Genomic DNA, 14749 nt, shown 5'->3' with positions numbered 1-14749 from the left:
CACCATAGATCACTAAACTATTCTTCGGTATTTTGAATTTTGTATTAACTCTTTCTCTCCGTAATTATTTTGCACGTTCCGATGGAATTATTCGTTTTGCTCATGTGTGTTTCACTACCCTGTTATGATTAAACTTCATTAACTTTTTTGTATGTACGGTAATCAAGAAATGATATAATAGGTATATACTCACAGAAGAATGCATGCTCCTTTTTATATAATACAAATTTAAGTTTATAAAACCAAAATTAATTTAGTTTAATGGGTTGAAATCAACGTTGGTATCGTCAGTTAGGAGAGAAAGATTTAATGGAAGGCAATCCATAAATAAAGAATAAAGACAAATGGATAAATTATTGGAAATTTTCATGAATTTAGGCAAATCATTAAATAGCACGATTTTTTTATGTAGTGTACACGATACAAAAGTAGGAACTATACATTTTCAAAACCTTGTAAAGACTTAGAGTGCACATTTCTTTTGCAACGAAATAAGTACAACGTAAAAACAAAGACAAAATTACAGTGGGTAACAATTAGTAGGTAACTCTTCAATTATGCTTCATTTTTTTTTATTTCACACAATTTCATATTAAATAATAGTTAAGATTAATAACTTAATTTCATTATTTACACAATGTCTTTTATTTATAACCAGAAGAGACATATCAATAGAGTCACGTGTAAGTTGCGTATTTTTCCTGTCCTTTTAATAGCAAGTTAATGTTTTTCCAGTTGTGTTTCGTGATTAATAATCTAAGACTCTGATACTTTGACAATTGTATTCATTAGAAGTAGTTTTAATCATTTAGTTCAGTAAACAAACTTATTTACATAATTAGGACAGAAAGCAAGAAAAAGCATGTCCGTTTAGAACATTTTTATGAATAGAGAAAACGTGATTGTAATAGCAATACATATACCAATGTAACAAACTCTCTAATTTAAACATAATAATTTCAAAAACAGCAGAATCAATAAAAAAACTAGGTTACACAAACTCAAAATCGGCCCCCGAGGTGGTCCACACAGGCAGGAATAAAGGCAGGTTTCAATAATTTCAGAAGAGTATCGGTATTGAATTTTATCAGAAGTGGTCCACCCAAGCAGGTAAAAAGGCAGGTTTCAATATTTTCAGAAAGAATATCATATCGAAATTCTATCAAAGGCAAATGACAGAGAAGAAAGGAGAAAGAAGGTTGACAGATCCTGTGTGGTGCCCCAAAGGTCCAGCAAAACAAGGGATAGTAAAAGTGAATGTCAATTTAGATGTGAACCTGGCCTTTCTGATGTTTTATAATGAATCTGATTGATCTAATTGTTTTGTAAAAGGTCAATCTCTTATTCAAAGCCTCAAGAAAAAAAACATTTCGTAAAAAAAATCCTTTAGTTTTGTGTTCTACAATATAGTTTGAACACTGCAGTTCACGCGATAATATGATAAACTACATCATTTGCATAAATGTGTTAAAAAATGGTAAATAGTCATCTTCCTTACTAAAAAGCCTCCAATGTTTGTTAATATTAATAGTGAATAGTTGTGAAAATGGTGTATTTTTATATAAAAAAAATTCTTGCATAATTGATTTAAAAAATTAGATTTTTAGCTTTCAGAAAAGAAAAAACTAGCCTTTGCATCAGAAATTTAAATGATCTAAAATATTATGATGTCCGATTTTTATTTTCTCTTCTACTTTCTGAGATCTAAAAGGGAGGGACGGACGGACGGACAGACAGGCCACACAAAACTAAAAAGCATCTTTTGCCCTTTCGGGGGCCGCTAAAAAGAATATTTAGTATAAGTTATGAACGTTGTTTTTTTTTTCATCATATGTAAGCGCTACTTCAGTTGAACTATTAGTTCATATGGCTGAGAAATTAGATAAATGTTAAGTCTCTAATGGTTACATGAGTTTCGTTAGGGTAGCAAAGACGTTTTGTCGTTGTGCTGGCACAAAGAAATCCTTGTTAACCGTTCGCCAAAAAAACAGCTTTACATCATCTTCCCCCATTAAGGTCTGAATGGGATAGGGGAAGATGCTCACACATTATGTATGCTTTTGGAAATCCTGCTGTGTAAAAACATGATGCAATTAACATTGTTCAGCTCTAACTTCAAGTTTGTTGTCTGGGCCAATCAAAGTCATACAAAATATAATCCATCTTGGTGTTTATGTAGCACCAGTAACCCAATAGGTGTAAATTATTCCTTTAGAAACGCATGACTAAGAAATTCAGTTTGAATTTGAATCCAACAATAAACCAGCGAGAGAAACTTCCCTTTAGTAGTTTGACACAGAGACAATTGACACAAAAATAGAGGAAAGTTGGAATTAAATCAGCTTTAGGTATTCATCTCTATCAGATTTACTTTCATTCTTTCAGCAGCCTAATGATCCATATCATGTTATTAGTAGCACAAATCACAACTTCCTCTATAAGCTTATTGTGTGAATAGTACAAATAAAAACTAAAACATCATAATCAGATTCTATTCTAAAGTTCTATGTGTAAGATTTTCTGTTGGTATTTTTTCTCGTCATTATGAAAGTAATCCTTTATTAGAATTGCACAAAAACTGTTTGGGGTAACGTCTCAACGACTAACATCTGTTTAGCAACAAATGATGTAGCTGATTATGGTAATAAAGTATTTCAGCGTAAACATTGGCATTCTAACACAATCGTGAGAAATGCAGAAATATTTACTTAAAATGTTAAATTTTAGAAAAAGAAATTTTTTTAAAGCGAAATTCATAGCCATTATTGAAAATATACATCAAGTATAATCTACTGTTGCCGTGACTGATTACTCCTAATGAAGTAGACACTCAACTTGGATAAAGTTATGACATCACACAGAACAATACTAACAATCACAATACAAACAGTGACGACTCCAAACGTTGAGCCAATGTATTGTTCAGATTTCACAAAATTTTCTGTCGAGGTTTTTTCTCTGCGATAGGAGGAGAGTGACGATCTTTTTAATAAGAGTGTCTGCATTATCTCAAGCTTTCTCGCTTTACTCAACGTAGTCAAGTTTTGTTGAATCAATTCAACTAATTTGTTGAGACAATTGCATGGGCACTTCAGAGTTTTATTACTTGATGCCAGCAGTTTATCAATGATGACAATTGGTGTCGCTGGAGTTACCGTTTGACTGAAGTCAGTAGTTGGCACCGTAGATGTTGTGGAACTGAAAGTGATATCTGATACTGTAGGAGTGACATCAAGTGTTGTCACAACTATACTGCTAGTCATGACATTGGTCCCAACATACGTTGTAAAGTCACTGTTGGCTGTAGGCGTTGTGACAGTATTGGTAAAAGCTGTGAAATCATGAGTAGAAGCTATACTACTACTAGCCGCGAGACTTGTTAATGTGGTAGAGCTAGCTACATCAGTCATTGTGCTACCACTATCATACGCTGTGGACAAGGATGATCCCATGCTGCTCGGCTCTAGTGAGTAGGTTGTTGTAAGCGTTGGTTTCACTTGTGGACTCTGTAGAAATGCAAACAATGAATCATAAATGTAGGTAAAAGAAGTTTTAAATTTATATTTAAAAGCAACGGCACTAAGAAGGAGGTGAGGTGGTTGAGCGCTAAAGCTCTTGGCTTCCAAACCGGGGATCCCAGGTACAAAGATGCTTCCACCGCTGTGTAAAGATTGCTGAAAAATGGTAAATGAGCGTCTGAAATGGTACCTTGAGCGTACCTGTCTTATAGGTACGGAACAGGCTGGTTTCAGGGCTGGAATGTCCGCTATAGACCAAGTCAACATCTTTGTGCAGAGCGTAGCAGATGGATTGCAAAGGACCGAAAGCACATACTCAGTCTTCATTGAATTAAAACAGACATATGATTAAGTATGGCGGCCTGGTTTGCTTCATAAGATAAGATCCGTTGGGGTGCGGGAACGGATATTTTACTGGATTAGAGACTTCCTACAAGAGTGTACAATAAGAACAAGGTTATTCGGAGAAGTCTCAGGGGAAATGACGCTCAAGCACGGCCTCCCCCATGGCTCCGCCCTGTCATGCGTCCTTTTCACGGCCTTCATGAATGATCTACCGGCTCAACTAAAATGCCAAAAGTTAATATATGCTGATGATATTGTCCTTTAGAAATTTGGAAGGAGCGTAACCTTTATACAAAGCGTGTTGAAAGAAGATCTCCATACGCTCTGCTCATACACAGAAAAATGGAGGCTAGAAATAAACGCCTCCAAGACTGTCTATTCTCTGTTCACATTCGGGACTAACATTCTCGGGCAACCTTTCCAGCTGTCCCTCAACGGAGTGGTTATCAGCACGAAAAAACCTACCCGAGTACCTTGGTATAACTTTAGATCGCAAACTAAAAATGTGTGAGCACATTAAGGAAGTTGCAAGAAAGGTCTCAGGGAAACTTTGCATTGTGCGTAAACTGGCATCTACGAAGTGGGGAGCCCAAGCAGACATGCTCCGATCACTGTATTTAGGAGCAGTCCGATCACAGATAGACTACAGTCTACCTGTGCAAAGTTTTGGCAATAGGACAGCTCTTGAACAACCTGATAAAATTCAGTCCCAAGCCCTAAGTTTTGTCTATGGAACCTTTAGAACAAGCCCAGTAAATGCGGCTAAAATGATGGCTCTTGTAGCGGAATTAAGTGACTGATTTTTTTATTAATTTTGTTTATCTTAGGTGAGATTTTAATACTAAATCATCACTTATTACAGCACAGCCGATGGGGTTTTGAGTTAAAAACCCTATATCAGGGGGTTTTGAGATACAAATCCCTCTACCAGGGAGTTTTGAATTAAAACCCCCTACCAGAGGCTTTGAGTTTAAAACCCCCTACAGGGGATTTTGAGTTTTAAACCCCCTAACAGAGGTTTACAGTTAAATCCCCCTCTTCTATAAAACAAAACAAAAAAATGAAAACAACAATCCCCAAATTCCATCAGCACAGTTAAAGAAGATTTTGATTTTAAAACCCCCTCCAAAATTTACGATAAACCCCCTCTCTAATATAAAAAAAGCAAATTACACACTCAAAATTCTATGAGCGTAGCCAAAGGGGTTTTGAGTTTAACCCCCCCCCCCCTCCAGTTGGGGTTTGAAGCTAAAAAGTACCTATTCAATATAAAAAAAAGCAAATTACACACTATAAAATCTATGAGCGTAGCCAAAGGGGTTTTGAGTTTAAAACCCCCTGCCAGCTGAAAACTACCTCTTTAATATTTAAAAAAAAGCAAATTACGCACTCAAAATGCTATGTGGGGGAATTGAGTTTAAATCCCCCTCCTCCAGATGGCTTTTTCTTTACAGTTTAACACCCCTCCAGATGGTTTTAAATTTAAAATTCCCCTACAGAGCGTTTAGAGTTGAAAACCTCTCTTCAATATTATTTTAAAGCAAACTACAGTCACCAAATTCTATGATCCTAGCTAAATGGGGTTTTGAATTTAAAAAAAAAACTCCAGAGATTTTTTAGTTTAAAACCCTTCAACAGATGATTTTGACGAAAAAACTTTCCTTTTCGATATAAAATCTAAAGCGAAATACAGGCATGTAATTCCAAAAGCGTAGTCAAGAAAGGTTACAAATTTCTACCAGTGGCTTGGGCTCCATTAATAAAGTGTGAATAGTCTTCTGCCGAAATTGAAAAATACTAAATGTGGCTCAACAAAGATGGCTAAGACAGATTTTAGGAGTCCGTTATAGAGATCGGGTCTGAATCAAAGAAATCATATGCCGAACTGTGAGTCGACCCTTAGTAAGGTTGTGACAGAGCGTCGCATAAGGTTTTGCGGGACATGTTCTCCGAAAAAAATGAATTACGCAAAATAAGAGTTGCGGAAACAGCTTGTCGGAAAATGCGCAAAGCGGCGCGAGAGGGTCTAAGTCAGTAAGAATAGCACATTAGGTTTTTGAAATAAAACTTTTTAATAGCAAGATAATGCACTCTAGATACCTCAGAATATGCATTTTGTTGGCTTTCAATACCAGAAATAGTGCTCGTCGGCGAGGCTTCGCCCAGCGCTGGGGGAGCGCTGCGACCTCCCCCAGACCCCCTTGCTAGCAAGGGCGTGGAGTCTACAAGTTTTCCTCTAATTCCAGAAAGAATCTATTCTAGGGCATAATAAACGTCTTCCGAAAGGGTCAGAATGTAATAAAGATTAATTATGTACGCACACACACTCATAGGCTACGCCTATGTAGGATACTTACTACTGCATTTAATGCATACGCAAATGCAGGATTAGACGTTTGATTGACGTAACTGTACACATATCCTGTAAACACACATTCGCTGTTCACTATAGAGACCACTCCACTGCTGCTTAGGGAGAACACGTAAGCTGTATAGTTATCTCTAGATAAAACAGAGGTCGGCGTTCTCACAATGTCGTTGAACTGGAAACAAAAGCATTGAAAAAATGATAATTAACCTATAGGTCAACAAAATACCTTTTTTTTTAATTATTATTTTAGTTTGCTAAACATTCAATTAACTCTTTCTCTCCGTAATGCTTTTTCACGTTTGAATGGAATTCTTCAAAAGTGCTTGGTAGTATTTCAATACTGTTTTTAAGATTACGCTTCAATAACGTTTTCATTTATTACCAGAATTAAAGTATCGAATTAAAGTGGAATGCATGCTCTTTTTTTTATAAGACAAAGTCAAGTTTATAAAAACAAACATTAATTTAATTTAATTTCATGAGTTTAAATCAACGCTGCTATCGTTAATTAGGAGAGAAAGAGTTAAGGTTGAAGAAATGAACAGAAGCCATAAAACTATTATAGGTCATTATTTGTAGATGTCGTCATGATCATTCTCACTTGTATACAAAGACTTGATAACTTAAATTCATTGACATATATAATTTATTTATAAACACTAATGATGAAGGGCGAATAATTATGGCATGTGGACCACGACATCATTCCACAATGCTAACATCTGATTAGATATGCGCCCAGATGAGTCACTGAATTTGGTTTCGCCTCCAGAACCATAACCTTCAAATACAAAAAAAAACAACTAATAAAAATACTCAGACAAAATACAAAAGCACATTTCCCATTCCATATGCTAAGACAATTTTGTATAAATGCTCATACTTCACTAGTGCTATCAAAGCATGGAATGGGTTGACAGACCCAGCCATTTCTTTTTAATTTAGGTATGACAAAAATTACTTATGTAATACCGTTAAAATATTTTCTTGACAAAAAATCTAAAACCGTTTGCATAAATGTGTTCAATATGTAGCCCTCTGCCTTACTAAATAGTCTCCCATGTTTCTTACTATTAATACTGAATCTTTGTAAAAATGTTGTATATTTATGAAATAAAACTGCTTGCATAGATGATTTAAAAAATTATTTTTTTTGCCTTCGAAAAAGAAAAAAGTAGCCGTTGCATCAAAACTTTGAATGGTCTATAATAACATATTGTTGGATTTTCAATGTATTTTCTAGTTTACGAGATCTAAACGGGACGGACGGACGAACAGAAGGACCACACGGAATAATAGCGACTATTCAGGGACCACTAAAAAAAGTTTAGAAGACATACCATGAAAGATGCGCTACAATTACTCTCTGTAATTAGTTGTAGCCTGAGTGTATTGGTCGTCACTGCATCGTCGGTGAGTATTGCGTCGTATGTGTGTACCCAGACATTGCGGGGATGGAGAACGACCATGGCTGGTTCACTGTAAAAACCACCTTGAAAGATACATTGATGTATTTATTGTGACATTCTCAGAAAAAAATTTTTTTTTTTAAAAAGAACAAAATATACATAAAAAATTCAATGACTTCAGTTAAACATTTTTTTTTCTTTTTGTAGAATTTTACAATCAATTTCGGAATTTTAGTATCAGGATACGAAAAGAATGTATTATTCAACCTAATCTAATACAATCTAATATGATCTAATCTAATCACATCTAACCTAATAGTATCTAATATGGGGTAATCTAATCTAATCTAATCTAATGTAGTCTAGTCTAGTCTAATCTAGTCGTCTAGTATCTATCTATTTATCTATCTATCTATCTACCTATCTATCTATCTACCTATCTAGCTAACTATCTAATATGTCTGTCTGCCTGTCTGCCTGCCTGCCTGTCTGTCTGTCTGTCTATCTATCTAAGCCTAAACTTAACCAGCCTGAAATAATATTAAAATTACATTTTTCTTGCAGTTTTTTTCTATTATTCTTGTCTTATTTTATCTAGTATATTGCCAATCAAAACTTGACAAACCGAAAAACAAGATTATACAAAACTAATAGCGTCTTCCCCTCTTACGGGGCCGCTCTAAACATTTCCACGAGAACTAGATGACAGGAGAGATGGCATATCTACTTACCGGAATAGCCGGAATAATTCGGAAGCAGTAATGTTACGGATACTTTGTGACTGGAGGTTAATTTGGTGGGCCGGAAGTCAGTCGTTTTAAAAGTTGATTCTCCAGTTTGAATTAAGCTAGATGAATCGTAGAAAAGTTCTGTGTTGCTATGGAAGAAGCCAACAACGACTGTTGCATTATTGTTAAACTCATTAAGAAAATAGACGTGAGGTGGGGCAATGATGTATTCGTGTCCCAGCAACGATTCAGGAAGCATTTGTTCAATCATATGATCCTAGTTGTAGAGGGGGAAAAAAAAGAATAATTATTCTAGACTATGACTATATATGATACGTGGTTCTGCTGTTTAACTATGAATTAAACTGTTCGCTTAGTGATATTATTTTAAATAAAAATAAAACGGACACACTTGTAACATCAAATTGATTTTTTTAAAACTATTTTATTTGATATAGTTTTTCAAGAAATTATCATTTTTTTAAGTTTATAAAATATTTGTTGTTTTTTTTTAAATAGTTTAAATTCTTCTTTGAGCATGTTACGTTCCTTTCTATTTCTTGAGACGCTTTAGACATGAAAACGACAAATCACAGTTAATAAATACTTTAATCTTTATTAACACTGAAAACACTTTCTTGTTCATATTCCGCCATTTTTGGTTCTCTTCCCCTTTCAACACGCAATCGCACCATTTCACATTTACACTAAGATGCGCACGTAACACCCCCCCCCCCCTGTTTAATAAGTTCGATGTACACCGAACGTCCAAAATACAAATTACTGAATACATTATCAGACTATTCCAAGCTTTAAAAATTCTAAATACTCTGTAACCTACAGAACCATAATGTAATAACCAAACAAAATCATACACAATGTCATGTTAATACCAATACAATTTTATAATAGAGTAACAATTATATTCATCACATTAATATCTTTTGTTATGAGCAATTGAAACAACTTCTGTTAACATATATTTATCAATGATTTGCTAAACAAAATTGTATCACATTTCATTCATACAACTCCCCACTCATAATTTCATGCATGTACAAAACACCCTCATTCCAGCCGCAATCAAATAGTTCACAAACAAAGTCCACCTTGCTCCATGCATATTGTACCCCCAACAATCTGACTCACAAGACTCCTAATACCATACATTTAACCCAATGCTATTTACCTCTTAGAAGCATCAGGCCTATATAACGATTCTAGTCTTGACGTTTCTTTTTATATATTTCTACCACACCATTTCGATAATTTTCTTACAAATGTAATTTGAATATAATAACTTTAATCAAACAAAATCACGCAAAAAAATAAATACATTGTGCAACAACTACGTATCTACTTTCTACTACTTATACTCTTTTACATTTTTTATGTAGCCTTTACTAAACTTCTATAAGTAGTAGCCTTAACCTACATGAATATGTAACAACAATATCCAATTTATTACACATATATTTATTCATTGTAGAATAGAACAATAATTAGTGTCCAATATTCCCACCTTTCTTAAACATATCTATATAATTCTAACATTATTGATATGCCATCCTTTCCGCTTCCCTCCTTTGCATTGATGTCCCATTGTGATCCCACTACCGAATGGTCTAGCTGTACTGTTTTCCAGCCTGCTATGATGTCCCATTGTGATCCCACTACAGAATGGTCTAGCTGTACTGTTTTCCAGCCTGCTATGATGTCCCATTGTGATCCCACTACAGAACGATCTAGCTGTACTGTTTTCCAGCCTGCTATGATGTCCCATTGTGATCCCACTACAGAACGATCTAGCTGTACTGTTTTCCAGCCTGCTATGATGTCCCATTGTGATCCCACTACAGAATGGTCTAGCTGTACTGTTTTCCAGCCTGCTATGATGTCCCATTGTGATCCCACTACAGAATGGTCTAGCTGTACTGTTTTCCAGCCTGCTATGATGTCCCATTGTGATCCCACTACAGAATAATCTAGCTGTACTGTTTTCCAGCCTGCTATGATGTCCCATTGTGATCCCACTACAGAATGGTCTAGCTGTACTGTTTTCCAGCCTGCTATGATGTCCCATTGTGATCCCACTACAGAATAATCTATCTGTACTGTTTTCTACCCTGACACTATCCCTCTCCTCTCTTTTCTCGTATACACCTCTCCACCATTGTACCTTAATTCCTTAACTCTGCTTAACTGTAGACACTGTCTCCTAATGTGTCCCCTTCTCCCACAATTAAAGCATAAGATGTATGGATTTTTACGTCTGTATGTGGGTTTATATCGCTTTCCCTGTACCACTGATTGCCTTACTTTACTTTGATTTGGACCCATTCCAATTGCATTGCTTTCTACCTTATCTGTTAACTCTTTCTTCTCGTGCTCTCTGTTACTCATGTCATCTGATGTATGGAATCTTATGTCTTCTTTCACATCCCTCTTTTTAACTCGCGTAGACTTTATCCCATAATATTTCTTCCAATTCTCAATCTCCCTTTCTGAACATATTTTCACCCCATGAATGTTCCCAATAATTAAATCTCTCACCCTGCTCTACAACACAAGCTTCTACTGTCCCCTTAACATACGGTGTGTCTATACTAACTTTAGCTATCGGTAATTGTACAATATTCCCATTAAACATAACACAATTCCTAGATTCGCCTGTATATTCATGGTCTTCCACTAAATTCTTATTCACTCCAAAAATAGTGCTCCCTGTATACCTGATGGTCTTGGCTGCCTTGTTTCCCACGAATGTCTGAAAAATCTCCAATGTTCCAGTATCAGATGATAATGATAAGCCTTGCTCTATTCCACCTTTCTCCCAGTCCTTTCTTTCCTGCCTGTTTCCTCGATATCTTCCGTTGCGGCTATTATATTGTCTTTCATATTGTTACGAATCTCACTATCCAGGCTCTCTGCAAACTGCACCATACACCACCAACTTAAAGAACTTGACAACTCAGGGCTCCAAAGTAACGTAACACTTTAATAGTTGATAAATAACAGCCAATACTGTACAATTGGCAACACGTACACTGTACAAATATCTCTCCGATAACACCGTTCCGCCGTATCAACTCTTGCACTGGCCTCTCCGTCTCGTTCCGGGCTTGCACTGGGTTCAACAGTTCAGGACTGACTTCACACACTAGGCTCGTTGTGTCGGACTCGATCACAGACCAAGATCAAGACGCCGTTCGTCTCAACTGTACTTGATAGTACTCCGCACTGAACCGTCGTAATGCTCCGTACAGAACCACACCGCTGAACTGTGCTGTAGTCGACCGTGTTCTGAACTCTTGTCGTGAACCTCCTTTCTGAACCGTCTTGACTGCGACACCTCCGCTGTTATATAGGGTCCCTACTGGCCTTCTCGAACCGGACAGAACGCCGCTCGACGTTTCTAGGTGGTCAGATGACTACAACTCTCGTGACGCTCCTGAGCTCTGTTCACGACGGCGATCCTTCCCGAACCATCCTGTTGACACACGACTCGGCTGACCATCGTAACTCGTCACGGTTGACCGCTCGTCTAGCGCTGGCCGGGGGCGATTTGCGTCGTCTGACTACACTCACACCACTACACCCATCTGTGCCACCACCAGGTTTATAACAATATGTACCACGTCTATACTGTCTATCCTGTGTCTCCCTTGTTCTGTGAGAGTTATTCTGTGTCTCACATGTTCTGTTAAAGGCAACTATTTCTTCTATATCACTGCCTCTAAATAATTTCTTTTCGGGATGTGCCACTTTATAAGCCCTTATCAGTCTTACTATGTCTTCTATGGATTTCGATTTCCTCTCCAACAGAAATATTTTTAATACCTCCTGGCACTCGTAAATCACTTTGTCCAGCATGAGAAATGTCTTTAGACTGTCAAAGGTTTTTTCTACCTCAGCGGTTTCTATCCAGTTATCGAAATGGCTGCTCATTCTGTCCAGGAATGTCTGCGGGTCATCCTCTGGTTCTAATTCACAATTGACAAACTGTTGGCGATAGAAAGCCTCTGTTTTCCCGAAAGTTCGAAGTAGTTGTTCTTTCACAACACTATAGTTCTCTGGTTCATACATATTTTTGACGCACCTGCGCTGTAAATGATCTAGACAATAAGAATGTCCATTTGTCTTCAGGGTATTCCAGTTCTCTCATTTCTATTTCGAACATTTTCAGGAAAATGTCAATGTCCATTTTGTCTTCGTTGAATATCAAAACCTTTATATTTTGCCAGTTTATTCCCTGTAGTGTCACTCTTTCTTTTATCACTCTCTTTTCCTTGGTCTGTTTTCAACCTTTTCTCCGCCGTCTCTTTTTCAAACGCCAATCTTTTTCTTTCAATGGCAACTAATTCGTTTTTCTTTCTTTTCCTTCATAGCTAACTTTTCGTTTTCTTTTCCTTCATAGCTAGCTTTTCATTTCCTTTTCCTTCATAGCTAACTTTTCTCATTTTCTTTTGTCCTTCTTGTCTAATCTCTCCTTTTTTTTTCTCTTTCCATCGCTAATCTTTCCCTCTCCACAGTGGCGTAGCTAGAGTATATGATGCCTGGTGCGGTACCTCATCTTGATGCCCCCCCCCCAAAAAAAAAATAATAAAAAATAAATAACAACAACTAACTAATTAATAACGTTGCAAAACCTTACTTTTTTGTTCAAAATAATATGTATTCATTAATCAAGTATTGTTAATTCTTTCATGACCTTAATGACCTTTCATGACCGCAGCATTATCATAGCCTTGACCCCTGCAGTCCATTATGTCTAAGCTATCCCAACGCAGTTTCTCTAGAATCATCTCAGCGATTCCAGCAGCATGCTTGTCCTTTGTGTCGATGAAGTCAATAAAAGACTCACGAACCTGCACCCCGTCATTATCCATGACAACATACCGTAAAATGTCAGGTGTACTGTCAAAAATAATAGAGAAATATTTGGCTTGTTTTATTTGCTGTATGATTTGTTTTTTAGCGTGATCCCCTAATATTGTAATAAATTCATTTTGTATTTGTGGAGACATATATGTATTCGGTCAGAACAAAGCTTAGTTCGAAGCACATACTCCCTCAAGAGTGGATCGTACTTTGATTGTAATTTTACTAACTCTCCAGGTTTTCGTCTCTTGTATAATCAAATCTTGGGCCTTGTTGTCAATATTGTTCCCTACTCTCAGGCAAACTTCAAGTTCCCTCCAAGAAAGCGATGACTGAATGTGAGCTCTGCTGATCTCATATTTTTCTGTTTTTCGGGGATAACCTCCACCACTCATTGAATCCATCTTTGGATTTAAATGAAGATTTGGTACTTGATCTTGTTGAGAAGAGTATGCAGGGGAAGCAAAATAAGGATTCTTTTTTTTTTTTTGGCGAATAACACATCCACTTTCTAAGAACTTTCTCGCCGTTTGACATTTGCCGGAAAAACCAAGCCTTTGCAAGCTTTCTAGCCTTTCCTTTTGCTGATTCTTGATGTCTATACACCTCTCTGAATTGACTGTCCATACGCTGAACTGTTTCAGAACCTTGAGTGACAAGGTGTATGCGAATATTATCTGTGACATCAGGCCAATCTCCAATGTCGTTCAGTCTAGAGTTTATTATCCTGCTTTCTGTATTGTTTACACTATCTGATGGTTCAGCTTCTTCAGTATGAATTTTTGAGGAGTGTACTAAAGACATGCTTGTGTGCAGTCCTTTAGTCTCTAGAACTTGCGGTATTGAAGTATTTTCTTCTTTTCAGGATGTCGCCTCATCATTTTTTTTCTGGATTCAATGATAACCGTCTCATCTTGCTTTGTTGCTTTTAATTGTTCAGTTAATTCATACCCAATAACAGCTCGCCTATAGTCGGTGGACTCTGGCAATGATGTGACTTGAAATTGTCTCGATGCTTCTTTAGACTTAAGAAATTAAAGAAACGCACCTCACTGCGGTCAAAGAAACTGCTTTATGCGGATGACATTGTCCTCTGGTCAACCGGCAAGAAAGTCGACCAAATACAGGCGGCATTACAAGCAGACCTCCAAACCATCTCCTCGTATTGCGACAAATGACAGATTCAGATAAACGTTGCCAAAACGACCTGGTCCATGTTCAGCCTAAGGATCGACATTCTTAAGACTCCATTCGAGCTTCAACTCGGTGGGCTGCGACTCCAACGTGAAAACACGCCAAAATATCTAGGGGTGACCCTGGATAGAAAACTGTCAATGCTCCAGCACGTCCAGGACGTTGAAAGAAAAGCCTCGGAGAAGTTATCGTTACTAAGAAAGCTGGCCAGCACAAAGTGGGGTGCCAAAGCTTACATGCTACGCACATTGTACTAGGGGCAGTCAGATCAGAACTTGAGTACAGCTATACAGTTCAAGTTTA

At 37.0% G+C, this 14749-nt stretch overlaps 1 protein-coding gene across 1 annotated transcript in view; it reads right to left on the bottom strand.

Moving 5' to 3' along the window:
* Positions 1-529: 529 nt before the first annotated feature.
* The window catches only part of LOC106053999 (uncharacterized), a 32557-nt gene continuing 18337 nt past the window's right edge, over positions 530-14749 (bottom strand). The window contains exons 5-8 of the mRNA XM_056037120.1: positions 8375-8648; positions 7575-7726; positions 6221-6406; positions 530-3506 (exon numbers count right to left, since the gene is read on the bottom strand). Coding sequence (XP_055893095.1) covers positions 2790-3506; positions 6221-6406; positions 7575-7726; positions 8375-8648 — 1329 coding nt within the window. The 3' untranslated portion in view covers positions 530-2789. The remainder of the gene's footprint in view (positions 3507-6220; positions 6407-7574; positions 7727-8374; positions 8649-14749) is intronic.

The sequence above is a fragment of the Biomphalaria glabrata genome, chromosome 8, assembly GCF_947242115.1.
Source record: "Biomphalaria glabrata chromosome 8, xgBioGlab47.1, whole genome shotgun sequence".
NCBI lineage: Eukaryota > Metazoa > Mollusca > Gastropoda > Planorbidae > Biomphalaria > Biomphalaria glabrata.
This window is presented reverse-complemented; position numbering and strand designations above follow the sequence as displayed.